This window comes from Coregonus clupeaformis, chromosome 10 (genome assembly GCF_020615455.1).
Source record: "Coregonus clupeaformis isolate EN_2021a chromosome 10, ASM2061545v1, whole genome shotgun sequence".
NCBI lineage: Eukaryota > Metazoa > Chordata > Actinopteri > Salmoniformes > Salmonidae > Coregonus > Coregonus clupeaformis.
Genome location: NC_059201.1, coordinates 60,655,963 through 60,674,844, shown reverse-complemented (window position 1 = coordinate 60,674,844; position 18,882 = coordinate 60,655,963). Strand labels below are relative to the sequence as shown.

General features: G+C 41.4%; 1 protein-coding gene across 2 annotated transcripts; it reads left to right on the top strand.

The window, feature by feature from the left end:
* Positions 1 to 1,122: 1,122 nt before the first annotated feature.
* Positions 1,123 to 17,768, top strand: sdc4 (syndecan 4). 2 transcript variants are annotated; one of them, XM_045223125.1, is made up of 5 exons: positions 1,123 to 1,374; positions 16,077 to 16,269; positions 16,356 to 16,399; positions 16,524 to 16,707; positions 17,091 to 17,768. In XM_045223125.1, exons 1-5 carry the CDS (start codon positions 1,318 to 1,320, stop codon positions 17,240 to 17,242), a joined length of 630 nt encoding a protein of 209 aa, XP_045079060.1. In that variant the 5' UTR covers positions 1,123 to 1,317; the 3' UTR covers positions 17,243 to 17,768. The 2 variants fall into 2 exon arrangements, with proteins under 2 accessions (XP_045079060.1, XP_045079059.1); XM_045223124.1 differs by having other exon boundaries at positions 16,074 to 16,269.
* The last annotated feature ends 1,114 nt before the right edge of the window (positions 17,769 to 18,882 follow it).

The following is an 18,882-nucleotide window of genomic DNA, read 5'->3' as shown; positions in this document are numbered from 1 at the left end:
TATCTAATGCACTCGTCCTAAACAAAGTAATTGAGTCTACCAAACTTAGTGCACTCTGTTTGTTACAGATTAAAGTTTTGGAAACAGAAAACTGTATGGAGATCAAATGAGAAAATGTGCAGAATGTCGGCCAAAATCCATCTAGCTCCATCTTCTCCCACTGCATGCCACTGGGCTTCCACTCACTACCATATTTGATAGTGAGAGGAAAAGCCAACCGGATGCTTCACATTTATACATCCGGTGACATATCTGCCTCATTGTTCTATCTGTGCTTTTGTGCTGCGCAAGCGGAGGGTTTTAATGCCGCGTTCAAAACAACTGGGAATTCAGAACTCTGGACTAGGAAATCTCCAACTTCCGACTTCAGTGCGTTCAAGACAACTGTGTGAACTCGGGGAAAAACGAGCTACGAATGGAAGAAATCTTTTGAACGGTCATCCAACTCGGAAATCTTTCTAGATCTTCGACTTTCCGACCTGACGATTACTGAGGTCATGATTTGTTCTCGTTTTTTTTAAATTCCCAGTTGTCTTGAAAGCACCATAAAGAGTTTACGGGAAGATTACGTCAGTAAAGCAATTCCATGAACTGACTTTCCATGAGAGTGGCGCACATACTACAGTAAATGTTATTTTTGTTTTCTTTATGTCATTATGGAGAAAAGAAGTGAGGGGAAGACTGGTAAAACCATACATGGCAATTTCAATTTCACTTTTCAGTCATGAAACAGTTTTCAATTGAGTGTCGATTTAAATCGATTACCACAAATGAATAATAATAATACTATGAAATATTTCTTTTTCTTTATTCCCACTAACTGCCTATTGTCAAACCAAGTTCATCAGATTTTTTAAAAAGTATCCCCACTCAATAGTAATTATTGCTATTGGAAGCACATTAATGATATCCTAGCTATATGATTCCACATTTTAATCATTCAAGAATTAGTAAATCGAATAAGCAAAGATTTTCTAGTAAATAACCTGTTGAGTCTGGGTGGAGGGGGTTCTGAACACGAGTTTACTATGAATAATGACGACGGGAGAGGACCTTTGAGTAGCTCTTATTGGTTGCTGTTACAGAGGGGGTGGAGTGTAACGTGCGAAAAAGACAGATCAATCTGAAGTTGCTTGTATTTGATCAGTGACTGGAGCGAAGTAAGTAGCCAGCAATACAAGTTGCGCAATATCAAGGCGATAAAGTGTGTAACGTGAACTTTGTGGAAATATTACTTTCAAAAGAACCCATTATTGTATTCCACACTTGTTTCTCCAGTTAACAATACCTTTTGTTGAAGAAACGGTCAAAAGAAATATGCACAAGGTGTACCTCCTCGTTTTGTTTTTATTTGCCTCCGTCTGCTCTGAGTCGGTAAGTAATATTACCTAGCTAGCTAGCTAATTGGTTAGTAATGTAACTTTTACCGTTAACGTTAGCTAGCTTACTCAATACTCACTAATTTAAATATAGTTTGATGTGGTCCTTTCAATTTACTTGGCTAGCTACCATTTTTTTTAGCTAGCCAGCTAGCCTCACTTATTCTGTTGGTTTAAACCAGGACAGCGCTGTGATTGCTAATCTGTTAACTAGCTAGCTTGCCTACAGTTAGCCACTAGCTAACTTGAGCAGTGTTTTCGACATGGCTAATGTAATGGCAATTAGGGTACAGTTTTATTAAACCTGATTGTTTACAAAGTACATATTGTTTAACGTTACCAAACTACACATTTTGCAGTGTTTATTTAGCTAGCTAGTCAGTTAGCTACCTATTGTATTTGTCAACACAACGTTAGTTAACTTGGCCAGTGAAGTCAACTATTTATGCTAATTACTTTTTTAAATAGTAGCTAAGGCATACGGTTTGAGGCCCCTGGACTCCCATCCTATAAGAGAAAGCAATGGCGTTTCAATTGTGGTAACTAGCAAGATAACTTGTTTTACCTAGCTAGATAAATTTGTCTGGTGGGTTTGGAAGGTGGAGTGATAATCATGGAAGTGACTACAATCACATAGGGTTCAGAAAGAAGGCTAACTAGTTAGATTATATAAACTGGTCCATGTCAGAAAGTATTTAGGTTCTATCTCGGGACACAGATATTTTAAGTTAGCTGTTCTCAAGTTAAACAAACATGGCACAACACTTTCTATCAATGTTTAGCCTAGTTCTCAATTCAGTATGCCTAATGTGCAGTGTAGTTATGTTTTGGACAGTTGGTTTGGAAATTGATTTAAATCAAACTTTCACATACCAGGATTTAGGTTTTCTTCCGTGTGCTATTTTATTTATCTGTTGACAAACACCTGAGAATGGCATGACAGCATACTGTACTCTCGACCTCATATATAATAATATGCCATTTAGCAGACGCTTTTATCCAAAGCGACTTACAGTCATGTGTGCATACATTTTTATGTATGGGTGGTCCCGGGGAACGAACCCACTACCCTGGCGTTACAAGCGCCATGCTCTACCAATTGAGCTACAGAGGACCACGATATATCTATCTATATCTCCAAAGTAGAAACTGTAAGGTTACAAATGTGTGTGTGAATATATCTATCTCTCTCAGGCCTCTGTTTTTCCAGTTGGGCCAGTGTTTTGATAGCAACTTCACTGAGGAGGCTACATGTGTTAGCCTCCACACTGAGGTTCCAAGCAGCCAAGAGTTGAATCTGCTACATTCCTCATCAATGCAGAGACTGCCCCAGTTTTCATTTTTCCCTTTTGCGTTTTCCTGTGGAATTTGACCACTGCTGACCTTGACTGGTCCTCTTTTGGAATTTCGCACACATGGACGGATCTAAATGGCCAGGGTCCTTTCATTAGCCAAGCTTCCCAGCTAGTGGACCAGAGGCTGGCTTAGCGACACCCGGCCAACATGCTCTTCTGCTTTCTTACCAAAAATGCCCTCTGATCAATTGTATGCATGGCTTTTTAGTTTTTTACTTAGATGGCTACTTCGCCTAACTATGACAAGCCTCATTCCTGTCATCCAACTGAAGTTGATGGGTGAATGTCTTTTTTTTATTTTTGTCAAAGCTAATCAATAGACTTCCACCTGACTAGAACAATGGGTCTATAGCATTATACACAATACTTTGTGTTTGTATTTTCATGGTGAAAGTGTCATACCAATAGGCCTCTATACATCAGTCTGTCCTTGTTGTCAGCATAACGAGCATCCGTGTTCTTACATTCTGTAATCCATTTTATTTTTTTGCATAGTCTACCATATTTTTGGTTCTGAGACTCTACAATTACTTTATCTGAGGTTGACTTAGAATGAGCAGGTCTGTGTTTTACATTTGGTATCCAACTGTGTCAAACGTTTTTGGTTCTGTATGGATACAAATGTAAACACTTCTGTTTCTTCTTATCCAAATCTGTAGGCCTATATTATCTGCTATTCAAATGCTGCCTGTTGCCAATGCTGGGACCATGGCTATTTGTGATGTCTTGTTGGAATGCAGGTTTTGAATTAAGCGTTTGCACTATAATGAGCCTGTCGTCGCCACCCCCCCCCCGAATTGAATGGCAAGTGAAAGGCTGTGGAGAGCGCATGATAAATACTTTCACCAGGATGTTTCTGCATTGCTGTCCACTGGGCTATATAATCCCTTTGGAGGACGGAATGTTGGCACTGAGAACAGGGGTTTTGTCCAGGCAGCGCTTGTGTGAGAAGGTAAATATATTTTTCCCCTCTGCTCCTACTTTGGCAGTTGAATGTAATTATATACTGAACAGGAACATAAATGCAACATGTAAAGTGTTGGTCCCACATTTCATGAGCTGAAATTAGAGCGCAGAAATTGTCCATATGCACAAAGATGATTTCTCTCAATTTTTAGGACAAATTTGTTTCCATCCCTGTGAGCATTTCTCATTTTCCAAGATAATCCATCTACCTGACAGGAGTGGTATATCAAGAAGCTGATTTAAATAGCATGATCATTACACAGGTGCATCTTGTGCTGGGGACAATAAAAGGCTGCTCTAAAATTTGCAGTTTTGTCACACCACAATGCCACAGATATAAAGTTTTGCGGGAGCGTGCAATTGGCATGCTGACTGCAGGAATGTCCACCAGAGCTGTTGCCAGAGAGTAATTACATTTACATTTTAGTCATTTAGCAGACGCTCTTATCCAGAGCGACTTACAGTTAGTGCATACATTATTTTTTCATACCCCCTGTGGGAAACGAACCCACAACCCTGGCGTTGCAAACGCCATGCTCTACCAACTGAGCTACATCCCTGCCGGCCATTCCCTCCTCTACCCTGGACGACGCTGGGCCAATTGCGCGCCGCCCCATGGGTCTCCCGGTCGCGGCCGGCTACGACAGAGCCTGGATTCGAACCAGGATCTCTAGTGGCACAGCTAGCACTGCAATGCAGTGCCTTAGGCCACTGCGCCACTCGGGAGTATAATAATAATGTTCATTTCTCTACCAAATTTGTTTTAGAGAATTTGGCAGTATGTCCAACCGTCCTCACAACCGCAGACCACGTGTAACCACGCCAGCCCAGGACCTCCACATCCGGCATCTTCACCTGCGGGATCGTCTGAGACCAGCCACCCGGACAGCTGATGAAACCGTGGGTTTGCACAACCGACAAACTGTCAGAAATCGTCACAGGGAAGCTCATCTGCATGCTTGTCATCCTCAACAGGGCCTTGACCTGACTGCAGTTCGGTTTCGTAACCGACTTCAGTGGGCAAATGCTCACCTTCAATGGCCACTGGAGAAGTGTGCTCTTCATGGATGAATCCCTGTTTCAACTGTACATGGCAGACAGTGTGTATGGCAACTTGTGGGTGAGCAGTTTGCTGATGTCAACGTTGTGAACAGAGTGCCCCATGGTGGCAGTATGGGCAGGCATAAGCTAAGGACAAAGAACACAATTGCATTTTATCGATGTCAATTTGAATACACAGAGATACCGTGATGAGATCCTGAGACCCATTGTCGTGCCATTCATCCGCCGCCATCACCTCGTTTCAGCATGATAATGCACAGCCCCATGTTGCAAGGATCTGTACACAATTCTTGGGAGCTGAAAATGTCCCAGTTCTTCCATGGCCTGCATACTCACCACATGTCACCCATTGAACATGTTTGGGATGCTCTGGATCGATGTGTACGACAGCGTGTTCCAGTTCCCGCCAATATCCAACAACTTTGCACAGCCATTGAAGAGTGGGACAACATTCCACAGGCCACAATCAACAGCCTGATCAACTCTATGCGAAGGAGATGTGTCGTGCTGCATGATGCAAATGATGGTCACACCAGATACTGACTGGTTTTCTTATCCACTGCCCTACCTTTTTTAAGGTATGTGACCAACGGATGCATATCTGTATTCCCAGTCATGTGAAATCCATAGATGAGGGCCTTATTTATTTATTTAGACTTATTTTCTTAAAATCTTGTTGCATTTTATATTTTTGTTTAGTGTAGATACGTTGGTAGTAATTAGTGTATTTCTGGGTTCTACTTGGAAAGATCTTGCGGGTTTGATTGAATACTGGAAATAAATGACGTCTTCACCAAGCATGGAAATTGAACCATGATTTGTTTCCATTGGGAATTATACCATGTGGCCTCCGGGCTTACTTTTGATGTAGGCCCAGTCTTGGACATGGCCTGCTTTATCATGCTGTTGACCTGTAGTGAGGTCATCAGTAATGATATCTGGAAATAACGCAACTCTGCATAGTTTGGGACATAGGCCTAAGCCTAACTGGCTTAAGGTAATAACAGGCTCCCGACGCGTAGGCAAAGTATTGACTAGCACCATATCTTTATCTATTTGGTGTAATATTACGTATTTTCCAGCTGCTTAATCATTCCATATTCAGTTATCAGATCTAAACTAGTTCCTTTTTGATTCAGAACATTATCATGTTTATGTTTTGCATAATTTAAGTGAAATATCAGCAGTTCCTTTCACACACTTACTTGATTTGGGCTTAAGTGAATGTCCTTGCATCGTGACTCCTTCAAATAAAACTCTTTGCTTCCACATTTGTCACTCCCATAAAGCTGCCAACAGAAGACTGAGGCCTTTAAAAAAACAAATCAGACCCAGAACAAATGCTCCTAAGTGAAACCGTGGCCCTTTTTTTAATGTGTGTTAGCACCCACAATTTTACATAAAGTATGTTTTTATAGGACCATAGTCTAATTTGTGTTTTCTTTTTTGCCATGGAAAATCTGGTATCGTAGTATTGCGACACTGGTGTTGTGACAACCCTAGATTCGGGTACAGGTGGATCCGTGAAGACCTCTACATGAAATTCTCATGGTAGGGTTGTGTATGCAAAATGGGGTGACTTTGAGCACCTCTTCAATGTTTTGGCATTCAAGTCCCTAAGTCACTTTCTGACCACTTCCACCATGGGCAAACGTGTATGACAGGTTTTGTTCAAATCAACAGGGGTGCAGTCAAAGTGATTAAAATCATATGGAACGACCCTATGCTAGTCTATGGTACCTAGATTTAGTCTGTATACTAGATTCAGGGATTGTTTTTAGGTTGAAGAATGGAATAACCTCTAAGTGTGGTCAATGTTTAAACTTCAGCCCCACAGAATCCAATGTGGGATAAATATTGTCCCATGTATCACCTTTTGAGTGTAGGCTAGTGCAACTGTGGTTCAGTAACCATTGCATTACATAAAAAAGGCTACATTCCATTGTGTTCTAAAATGCCTTCTCTTTAGACGAGTGTAATTGATTAGGCCGAAAGGCTGTAACATATTTCTCTGGAGGAGTGCGTTCAGAACAGTCATAACAACATGCTTCACATGAGGGTCTTGCAAGATCTGTCAAGGAATTGTAATGCCATGAGTCATCCAATCAGTGGGTCAACGTTGGTCACTTCCCCCAAATGTGACCCATCAGCCTCTATTACGATACACTGCATTCACCAAGGAAGTGGTTTAAAATCTTCAGCAATGCTGATAAGATCAACACACCCAACATATTAGTTTGAAGCATGGCTTTATCTGCACTGACACACTACTGCCATGTTTTTTCATGCTAGTTTCAGCAGCACACCTAATTCTCATGTAGTCCACCCCAATAGAAGATGTCATAAGCGTGTTGTCTCTGACACTGGCTCTATGAACTGTGTAGAGTATGGCTCACACAGTTGGTTTGGAAACGGCGTGCTAGGTGGAAGGAATCTGGAGCTCTGTCACCATCAGGCCCCTGTGTGTGTAATGAAAGGCGGGGGCCCTCGGCAGAGTGCTGGAGCCTGAAGAGTGCATCTCGTGAGGTGATCAGCCAGCCACAATGCGCATCTGAAATCCGATTTGGTTCAAGTGGCAGCAGGGGGAAGAGGGAGGCAAGGCAAGGATGTAAGAACACCACTGATTTCCCCCTCCCCTCTTTGAGGATGTCAGAATTGCATGGGTATGGGTCCCGGAATATGGCATTTACACTGTCCTCTTGATGAGGACGGTTAGTGAAATTGCTGTACACGTGCTGCAATCTAGGCTAATATGCTGTCTGGTTAAGGATTAGGCTACTGCATCGACCACTGCAGCTAACACTTCTAATATGCCCTTCTGAGTAATTGGCTTATGGTTGAAATGAGTCCATCGGAAATGGCTGAGAAGATTGTCAAACACTTCCGAAATGTAAGATGTTTTAGAAAGGTAGCCCCACACACACTATAGAGACTTGTTTCAATGGAACAGATGCTCTGCAATTTGTTAGCAGATGGAGGGATTTTGATCCCCTGGCTAGTCAGCCCTTGGTAAAGCCGGGCTTAGCGACCATGTTAATTTATATGCACTTCAGGCACCCAGCAGCATTGTTGGGTTCTATAGGCCGAGTACTGCCTTTGGTTTAGTGAGGAGGGGGAGGAAAGTTGAGGCTTCAGTAAGTCCTCTTGGGTAGTAGGAAATATAAAATGGAGGCAGTTTACTTCAGATGGGAGCACACTAATAATAATAAGCAAGCCACATGTGTTATGAGTTTTTGTCTCAAAAGTGGCTAAAGAACTGAGTTGTACCTAATTGTATGATATGTGATACTTGTGAAAGACGATGCCTTTTGGGTTAATGTGTTCCTGGTTCAAATGGGATTAGAATTGAGTTGATACAGCAGGGATTGACATAGTAGGGGGCAAATTCCACTGTACCAGAATGATGCCTGAGACTCAGATTTTTCGCTAAAGTATGCCAAATAAACAATTGATTGCAGTTAAACTAGGGGTGTGAACATTTTTAAATGAAGTTGGGATCCTTAACGTTAATAAAAATCTCTAACTGAAATCCCCCCCTTCCCCACTTAATTAAAATCACAGTGCAGTTATAAAAACCCTATTATTTTCTGTGATATAGGCTATAAAGGCCTGGGAAAGTTGTGTAATTCAAATAACCAGAGAGGAAGAGGCGAACTTTAGGCTACTTTGGTGAATTTGCAAGACAAAACATTGCAAGATGCAGATTACCAAAACATATGAGCATGCTTTCGCCTGCCCCTCTCTCGTGCTGGCCTGCCTGCTCTGTCTCTCTGCTAATGATGCAAGTGTGTGTTTTAGTTTTCGGTCTGTTGCGTGTAGAATATCCTAGCCTATTCATGGCACTGACGTCGCCGGGATACAGAGGTGTCTTTGGGCCAGTCTTGTGAGCACGGGGTAGCTAACTCTTCATTTTTGCCTCATGAAATTACAGTAGGCTACCGGTAGCCTTTATCGATTTACCCTTTTCAGACAATGGAACGTGGCCCCTTTAAAGCGCTACGGTTTTTGTTTCTGTCTGTTTGGGCAGGCTACACTACGTATTTTTAAATGCTGACACGAAACCTTCTCTGGAGATATGAACAGGCATTTTACTGGACTAACGTCCATCACTAGGCGACCAGAACTGTCAATCAAATAATCTTGAGCTGCTGCGCGCAGCCTGCCTGCAGACAATCTCTCCTAAAAAGGTACTTTAAAGTTTGTTCAATATATTTTTAGTAGAAATAAAACTTGTCTAGCTACTATACCAGAAACAGCATTTAAAAAAACAAAACAATACAGCAGCACATCAATCAGCGACGTTTTATTGTTAGGTTAAAAATACAGTACATTTCATGCCCGAGCAGAATTGTGTCATTTTGAATTGTCTGAAAAGTGACCAATTGTCGCTATCGACCTGTTACTGTAGCTGTGTTCTATGTCTAAAGGGTTGCAGTAGATAACTTCATTGCTTGCCCTAGCGGTCATACATTCTGCACTGTAAATGGACCTAGAATTTTTTTATATATATATATATATAATTGCCATTTGTCACATAACTAAAACAAACTATCAAAACTACTTTTAGCTAAAAATTGCAGATGTAAAGTTTGGTAACAGAATGACGGTAAAATGTCCCTCAGTTTGTGACCACGTTTTACAAAAACTCTGCCGCCATCCGGACAAATTAGACACATTGCCCTAGGAAGAGCTACTTCTGTACTGTTTCACGCTTGCCAAATATCAGAACTCCAAATCAAACTGATCATGATAGATATATAAATAAAATAAGCTTTAGATTTTTGACAATTTTCAATGATGTTGACTACTTTAAACACATTTTGGTATATAGCATCTATGGATGCACATCTTCAAACAATATTTTTCAATTTTCTTGTTCAAACAATATGGCTGCAATAAGCAAATGAGCTTGCTTGGGTGATTTTAATAATAATAATAATAATTATTATTATTATCCTGATCAACAGCGCACCCATGCGGCCAAACAGAACCATACTCTACAGGTTAGCTAGACTCACATTCATTTGTGCCAGACCACGTGAATGTTTATTGGTCAATAGCTGCCATGTTTAAGTTGTTCACCTGAAAAATGTTGCATTGAGACCTTGGTCCATAGATGCTATATATCAAGTTTTGTGCAGATCGGTCATTCGGTGCCAGAGGAGTATCTTTCAAAGTTTTGCATTTACAATCGCTTGTTATAGCGCCATCATGTTTGGACTATGGGCATTTACCATCATGCCAAGTTGCACAGTCCTTGCCCTTAACACCTCAGTGGAATTTGCATGTTAATTTGTATCTTCTAATAAGGGGTTCAAGCTAGGTACTGTTATTCATTGTTGGTCAATGTTGAAGTTAGTTGAGCAGCTGTTATATGGCAAAAGTGTTAGTAGTACCTGAAAAGGTGCATTAGGAGTGTTGATAGTGTTTCACAATTAAACATTTCATACATATATAAATGCAAATACAATTCTTTTACATTATTCCAATCTTGTTTAGGATTATTTGGCTGAAATATGACATGATTCCACAATTTGCATCAGTTTCACGGAGGGACTTTTATTTTCAAGGCAAACTTCAAAATCAACTATTGTAGCTAGCTTCGCATGGGTCATTTCTCATTATAACAACATGGTGACAGCAATCTCTTTTAACCCACTAAATGTTGTCATCTGAACCTTAGTGAAACTGTACACTGCTTTCTAAACCTAATCTCAATTCGATTAGCGCCCTATGCCTACATGAAGTTTGGTCTGTTGCAAATGCACTTAAAACAGACTATGCATGGCAACGTGAAGTAACGTTAGGCAGCTATGTCTAAATGTAGCTAGCTAGCCAGCTAAGATTAAGTTAGCTAGCTACCACCTAAACAATTGACCTCAAGTTGTGGCACTGTCAAAGTTTCAGACACTAGGAGCAATCAAATAACTTGGATAAAACCACTTGCAAAAACACAAACCAATTTAGCTAACTTTTTGTAGACTCAGCGATGTAATGTTGATGCAGAAAGTAAACTGCCGAATGGGTGAATTTCGAGTTTAGAAGCGTGCGCCTCAACTTCTCCGTTGTTTTGGTCCTGTATCTATCACATTGTAACTATGAATGAACTGGTTCACATGCACAGATACTGTATGTGACTGTGTGAGTGCTAAGTCTTGCATCTAAGAACACCTGCTCTTTGCATGGCATAGACTGACCAGGTGAAAGCTATGATCCCTTATTGATGCCACTTGTTAAATCCACTTCAATCCGTGTAGATTAAGGGGAGGAGACTGGTTAAAGAAGGATTTGTATGCCTTGAGACATGGATTGTGCATGTGTGCCATTCAGAGGGTGAATTGGGAAAGACAAAAGATTTAAGTGCCTTTGAGTGGGGTATGGTAGTAGGTGCCAGGCGCATCAGTTTGTGCGGCGCAACTCAATGTGTTTTGCATTCATGATGAGAAGATTGATGCTGGTGTAATTAGAATGTGATTGAAACCAGTGCAGCAACTATTTTCCTGCATGAAAGTTTTGTCATCAGTGTATGCCATTTGCAGTTGAAATATATAGCCAATACATTTTGTATTGAATTACAGTAATTTACATTATGGTTTCAGTAAGAAAACATTGTCATCATAAACAGCTAGCGTGCGCTTGTCATAACAAGCGCTCATTGGGTTTGCACTAGTTACCACAGCCACAAAGCTATATCGTAAAAATTCATGTAAACAAAAATTGTGATTTTTGGTCTTTTAATTTAATTTAAGGCGAAGCATAAGGTTAGCAGTGTGGTTAAGATAAATTGTAGAAATAGGCGGGGTTTCTGAATTTGTGGCTGTGGTAACTAGTGATGACCGTCTCATTGCGATATTGCCATAAAGGGTTTTTTACATGACATTTGACTGTTGAAAAGCACTGTGAATCTAATCAATACAAATGCAGACATATTTTTCCACATTTTGTTACAATTAAAAATTGAGTAAATGTAGTTTTGTCACTGGCCTACACACAATACCCCATAATGTCAAAGTGGAATTATGTTTTTGGTGACTTCGAAACAGTTGCTGAGTTTAATGGCTGTAATTGGAGAAAACTGAGGATGGATCAACAACATTGTAGTTAATCCACAATACTTGACAGAGTGAAAAGAAAGCCTATACATAATACCTATATTCCCAAACAACATGCATCCTGTTTGCAACAAGGCACTCCTGTAATACTGCAAAAAAAGTGGCTAAGCAATTAACTTTTTGTCCTGAATACCAAGTGTTATGTTTGGGGCAAATCCAATACAACACATTACTGAGTACCACTCTCCACATTTTCAAGCATAGTGGTGGCTGCATCATGTTATAGGTATGTTTGTAATCGTTAGGACTGGGAAGATTTTCAGGATAACATTTTTTACGGGATGGCGCTAAGCATAGGCAAAATCCTAGCGGAAAACCTTGTCTGCTTTCCACCAGACACTGGGAGATTAATTCACCTTTTAAGCAGGACAATAACCTAAAACACAAGGGCAATTGTACACTGGAGTTGCTTACCAAGAAGACTGAATGTTAGCGTTTTTACTTGAAAATCTATTGCAAGACCTGAAAAATGGTTGTCTAGCTTGAAGAATTTTGAAAATAATGACAAGCGAATGCTGCACAATCCAGGTGTGGATTAGAGATTTACCCAGAAAGACTCACAGCTGTAATTGCTGCCAAAGGTCCTTCGACAAAGTATTGATTTAGGGGTGTGAATACCCCCCTTTTGCCCTCCAGAACAGCCTCGATTCGTCGGGGCATGGACTCTACAAGGTGTCGAAAGCATTCCACAGGAATGCTGACCCATGTTGACTCCAATGTTTCCCAAAGTTGTCAGGTTGACGGGATGTCCTTTGGGTGGTGGACCATTCTTGACACAAGGGAAACTGAGCATGAAAAACCCAGCAGCATTGCAGTTCTTGACACACTGAAACCGGTGCGCCTGGCACCTACTACCATACCCTGTTCAAAGGCACTTAAATCTTTTGTCTTGCAAATTCACCCTCTGAATGGCACACATACACAATCCATGTCCCAATTGTATCGAGGCTTAAAAATCCTTCTTCAACCTGTCTCCTCCCCTTAATCTACAATGATTTGAAGTGGATTTAACAAGTGACATCAAAAATTGATCATCATTTTCAACTGGTCAGTCCGTCATGGAAAGGGCAGATGTTTTTTTTACACTCTGTGTGATATACAGTACCAGTCAAAAGTTTGGACACCTACTCATTTCAAGGGTTTTTCTTTTTACTATTTTCTACATTGTTGAATAATAGTGAAGACATCAAAACTATGAAATGACACATGGAATCATGTAGTAACCAAAAAAGTGTTAAACAAATCAAAATATATTTTAGATTCTTCAAAGTAACCACCCTTTGCCTTTGACAGCTTTGCACACTCTTGGCATTCTCTCAACCAGCTTCATGAGGAATGCTTTTCCAACAGTCTTGAAGGAGTTCCCACATGCTGAGCACTTGTTGGCTGCTTTTCCTTCACTCTGCGCTACAACTCATCCCAAACCATCTCAATTGGGTGATTTGTGGAGGCCAGGTCATCTGATGCAGCATTCCATCACTCTCCTTCTTGGTCAAATAGCCCTTACACAGCCTGGAGGTGTGTTTTGGTTAATTGTCCTGTTGAAAAACAAATGATAGTCCCACTAAGCGCAAACCAGATGGGATGGCGTATTGCTGCAGAATGCTGTGGTAGCCATGCTGGTTAAGTGTGCCTTGAATTCTAAATAAATCACTGACAGTGTCACCAGAAAAGCACCCCCACACCACCACCTCCATGCTTCACGGTGGGAACCACACATGTGTCTCACAAAGACACAGCGGTTGGAACCAAAAATCTCAAATTTGGACTCATCAGACCAAAGGACAGATTTCCACCGGTCAATGTCATTTGCTTGTGTTTCTTGGCCCAAGCAAGTCTTCTAATTCGTGTCCTTTTAGTAGTGGTTTCTTTGCAGCAATTTGACCATGAAGGCCTGATTTTCATGCAGTCTCCTCTGAACAGTTGATGTTTCTGTTACTTGAACTCTGTGAAGCGTTTATTTGGGCTGCAATCTGTGGTGCAGTTAACGCTAATGAACTTATCCTCTGCAGCAGAGGTAACTCTGGGTCTTCCTTTCCTGTGGCGGTCCTCATGAGAGCCAGTTTCATCATAGCGCTTGACGGTTTTTGCGGCTGCACTTGAAGAAACATTCAAAGTTCTTTATTTTCCGGATTGACTGACCTTCATGTCTTTTTAAAGTAATGGACTGTCATGTCTCTTTGCTTATTTGAGCGGTTCTTGCCATAATATGGACTTGGTCTTTTACCAAATAGGGCTATCTTCTGTATACCACCCCTACCTTGTCACAACACAACTGTTTGGTTCAAACACATTAAGAAGGAAATACATTCCACAAATTAAATTAACAAGGCACACCTGTTAATTGAAATGCATTCCAGGTGACTACCTCATGTGGTCCTCTGTAGCTCAACTGGTAGAGAACGGTGCTTGTAACGCCAAGGTAGTGGGTTCGATCCCCGGGACCACCCATACACAAAAATATATATATATATGCACGCATGACTAAGTCGCTTTGGCTATATTATTTTATATAAGCTGGTTGAGCGAATGCCAAGAGTGTGCAAAGCTGTCAAGGCAAAGGGTGGCTATTTGAAGAATCTCATAAAATGTATTTTGATTTGTTTAACACTTGGTAACTACATGATTCCATATGTGTTATTTCATAGTTTTGATGTCTTCACTACTATTCTGCAATGTAGAAAATAGTAAAAATAAAGAAAAACCCTTGAATGAGTAGGTGTCCAAACTTTTGACTGGTACTGTAGATGGAACAAAAATATAAACGCAACAATTTCAAAGATTTTACTGAGCTACAGTTCATATAAGGAAATCAGTCAATTGAAATAAATTCATTAGGCCCTAATCTATGCTTCTGTTAGTCACGGATACCTTCAAAAAAAAAAAGTAGTAGGAGCGTGGATCAGAAAACCAGTCAGTATTTGGTGTGACCACCATTTGTCTCATGCAGCGTAACACATCAGGTCAAGACTCTGGTGAGGACGACGAGCACGCAGATGAGCTTCCCTGAGTTTGTGCAGAAATTATTCGGCTGCCGAATTCTTTAAAAAGACAGAGGCAGCTTATGGTAGAGAAAGGAACATTACATTCTCTGGCAATAGCTCAGGTGGACATTCCTACAGTCAGCATGCCAATTGCACGCTCCCTCAACTTGAGGCATCTGTGGGATTTTAGTGCACCTTCTGCTGGAGACAACTGTGTAATGATCATGCTGTTTTAATCAGCTTCTTGATATGCCACACCTGTCAGGTGGATGGATTATCTTGGCAAAGGAGAAATGCTCACTAACAGGGATGTAAACAAATTTGTGCACAACATTTGAGAGAAATTAGCTTTTTGTGTGTATAGAACATTTCTGGAATCTTTTTTTTATTTCAGCTCATGAAACATGGGACCAGCACTTTACATGCTGCGTTTTATATTTTTGTGTGTGTGGAAACACTTGAGTAAATGAGGGATACAAAGTATATTGAAAGCAGGTGCTTCCTGAGTTAATCACACCATGCTTAGGGTCATGTATAAAAATGCTGGGCAGTCCCAGTTGCCCATTATTTTTGCTACCATGGCTAGAAGAGATCTCTGTGACTTAGGGGGGTTATGGTTTGGCAGGAGTTTCAGTGACTAAGATTGCTCAACTTGTTGCTGTTTCACAAGGAACAGTGGGACCAATTGAACACTTATGGGAGATTCTGGAGTGGCGCCTGAGGCTGTTTTCCACCACCAAATGATGGAATATCTCGTGGAAGAGTGGTGTCTCATCCCTCCAAAATAGTTCCAGACACTTGTAGAATATGTAGCAAGGAGCTGGCGGCTTGTGGTGGCTCAACGCTCTATAGACACTGTTGGTGTTTCCTTTATTTTGGAAGTTTCCTGTATATTAGGGCTGGTAATTGCCAGTATCGAATTGTAGGATCGAATCACAATACACAGAATCGTACGAATCACAATGCATATCGTATCGGCACCTAAGTATCATGATAATATTGTATCATGAGGTCCCTGGCAATTTCCAGCCCTATAAAATAAATGATTTCTCAAAATAAGCTACTAGATGTAGGCTAAGACTTGACGTAGTTCTCCACGGTTGAAAAGTGGTTTTGGAAATGTAGCCATATGCCAGCTAGGTTCTGTGTTTTGTTTCTACTTGCTGCTCTTGGATTAGTATTCTGCCTCTTAAGTGCTGTGTGTGTTTGTGCCAGCAGTTGCGGGAGACTGAGACATGGATGCCCATGAAGACGACCCAAGCCATATCTCATGACGAGCTCGTCTCGTCTGGAGACTCCGCCAACGGCTCCGACTTTGGCTTCCCCGATGAGGAGCACGACACATTTGACAACGAGGACGAGACGGACGACGATGAGGATTATGACGACTTCTCTGGCTCTGGAGACGGAGGTTGGTTTTAGCAAGAAGTTCTTCATTTGCTTTAGCTAGCTGATAGAATATAATTAAATGTTAACAGTTTTCTCTTCTCTCTACAGTACCAACTATAACAATCAAAAACGACAATACCATGAAGTCAAAGGTAAGGTTTCTCGTAATTAGCTATCATGTACCAAACGGGAGCCCACAAATTGCTAATGTTTTGTTTCCTCTTTTTCTGGTGTAATGACTTGTAGGCCTAATTCTCACTGCTTTTTGTCCCATAGCCTTATATGAACGACAACAAGATTACAGACCTGAGGCCCAAACCCACAGTTAATGAGATCCAATTGGTCCAGAACAATGAAGTGTCAGTGCGGGGTTCTCCCAAGCCTGAGGAGCACCCATCAAACGTACTGATGGCCCATGCAGGGGAGGAGAGCATCTTCAACAAGACTGAGGTCCTAGCAGGTGAGGCAACGGAACTGTTGAAGTTGAGTTTGTTATTTAACTTTGAAAAAAGGTATACAAAATCTATAAAAACACTTTTTGGGAAGCATTTGTGGCAGTTCAATTTCACTTAGTCAGAAATGTGGCTTCATTTGCAGCTTGTCAAATCAAAGTAATGCAAGAATGTTCTTTAGTGGTCCTCTGTAGCTCAGCTGGTAGAGCACAGCGCTTGTAACGCCAAGGTAGTGGGTTCGATCCCCGGGACCACCCATACACAAAAAAAATAATGTATGCACGCATGACTGTAAGTCGCTTTGGATAAAAGCGTCTGCTAAATGGCTTATTATTATTATTATTATTCTTATTAGTGGGGCTAATTGTAATTCCACTGCGATTTGTTTCAGCTCTGATTGCTGGTGGAGCAGTGGGGCTGCTCTTTGCTGTCCTCCTCATCCTCCTGCTCGTCAACCGCATGAAGAAGAAGGACGAAGGCAGCTACGACCTGGGAAAGAAGCCCATCTACAAAAAGGCTCCCACCACAGAGATCTACGCATAAAGCCCACCTTCGCCGGGCCGCGTGCTTGCTCTCCAGTACCTCTCGAAAGCAAACCTCTCCTCTTGTCTGCTTTCTGCGCAGCTGGGAAGTCCCGGAGGGAGAAACTATCACAAACAAAAAAACTGCTTCTCTTCTTCCATTAGTTCTAAAATGGTTCATTTTGAATCGGAAGCAACACTTTATTAACTATCCGTTAATAGGAAGAGGATCATTTCAGCTGCCAAACAATGCAGTACAATATTTTTTTATTTAGCTTTTCTTGCCCATGTAAATACATTTCCCTCCCACCTTCTCTGTTTAATGACACTAACAAGGTGAATGAGAACTTCACACTCAGTGAGGTGACATGGTACAAATATTGGTACAGCTATTTATTTTCCTCCCTCCTACTCTAACCTTGGTACCCATTCTTGTGTCGATACTGGTATTACAGGAGTCTGTCACTGTTGCATTTTATATATACAGTGCATTCAGAAAGTATTCAGACCCCTTGACTTTTTCCAAATTTTGTTACGTTACAGCCTTATTCTAAAATTGATTAAATTGTGTTTTTCCCCTCATCAATCTACACACAATACCCCATAATCACAAAGCAAAAACAGGTTTAGAAAGTCTTGCAAATGTATTAAAAATAAACTGAAATATTACATTTACGTATGTATTCAGACCCTTTACGCAGTTATTTGTTGAAGCACCTTTTGGCAGCGATTACAGCCTCGAGTATGACGCTACAAGCTTGGCACACCTGTATTTGGGGAGTTTCTCCCATTCTTCTCTGTCAGGTTGGATGGGGAGCGTCACTGCACAGCTATTTTCAGGTCTCCAGAGATGTTTGATCGGGTTCAAGTCCGGGCTCTGGCTGGGCCACTCAAGGACATTAGAGACTTGTCCCGAAGCCACTCCTGCATTGCCTTGGCTGTGTGCTTATGGTCGTTGTCCTATTGGAAGATGAACCTTCGCCCCAGTCTGAGGTCCTGTGCGCTCTGGAGCAGGTTTTTATCAAGGATCTCGCTGTACTTTGCTCCGTTCATCTTTCCCTTGATCCTGACTAGTCTCCCAGTCCCTGCTGCTGAAAAACATCCCCACAGCATGATGCTGCCACCACCATGCTTGTCCTTCTGGAAGGTTTGCCCATCTCCACAGAGGAGTGACCATTGGGTTCTTGGTCACCTCCCTGACCAAGGCCCTTCCACCCCGATTGCGGGCGGCCAGCTCTAGGAAGAGTCTTGGTGGTTCCAAACTTCTTCCATTTAAGAATGATGAAGGCCACTGTGTTCTTGGGGACCTTCAATGCTGCAGAAATGTTTTGGTACCCTTCCCCAGATCTGTGCGCCGACACAATCCTGTCTCGGAGCTCTACGGACAATTCCTTCGACCTCATGGCTTGGTTTTTGTTATGACATGCACTGTCAACTGTGGGACCTTATATAGACAGGTGTGTACCTTTCCAAATCATGTCCAATCAATTGAATTTACTACAGGTGGACTCCAATCAAGTTGTAGAAACATCAAGGAGGATCAATGGAAACATTTGAGTCTCACAGCAAAGGGTCTGAATACTTATGCAAATAAGGTATTTCTGTTTATTTTTAGATTGAGGAACATTTCTTTAATCCACTTGAGAATAAGGCTGTAACGTA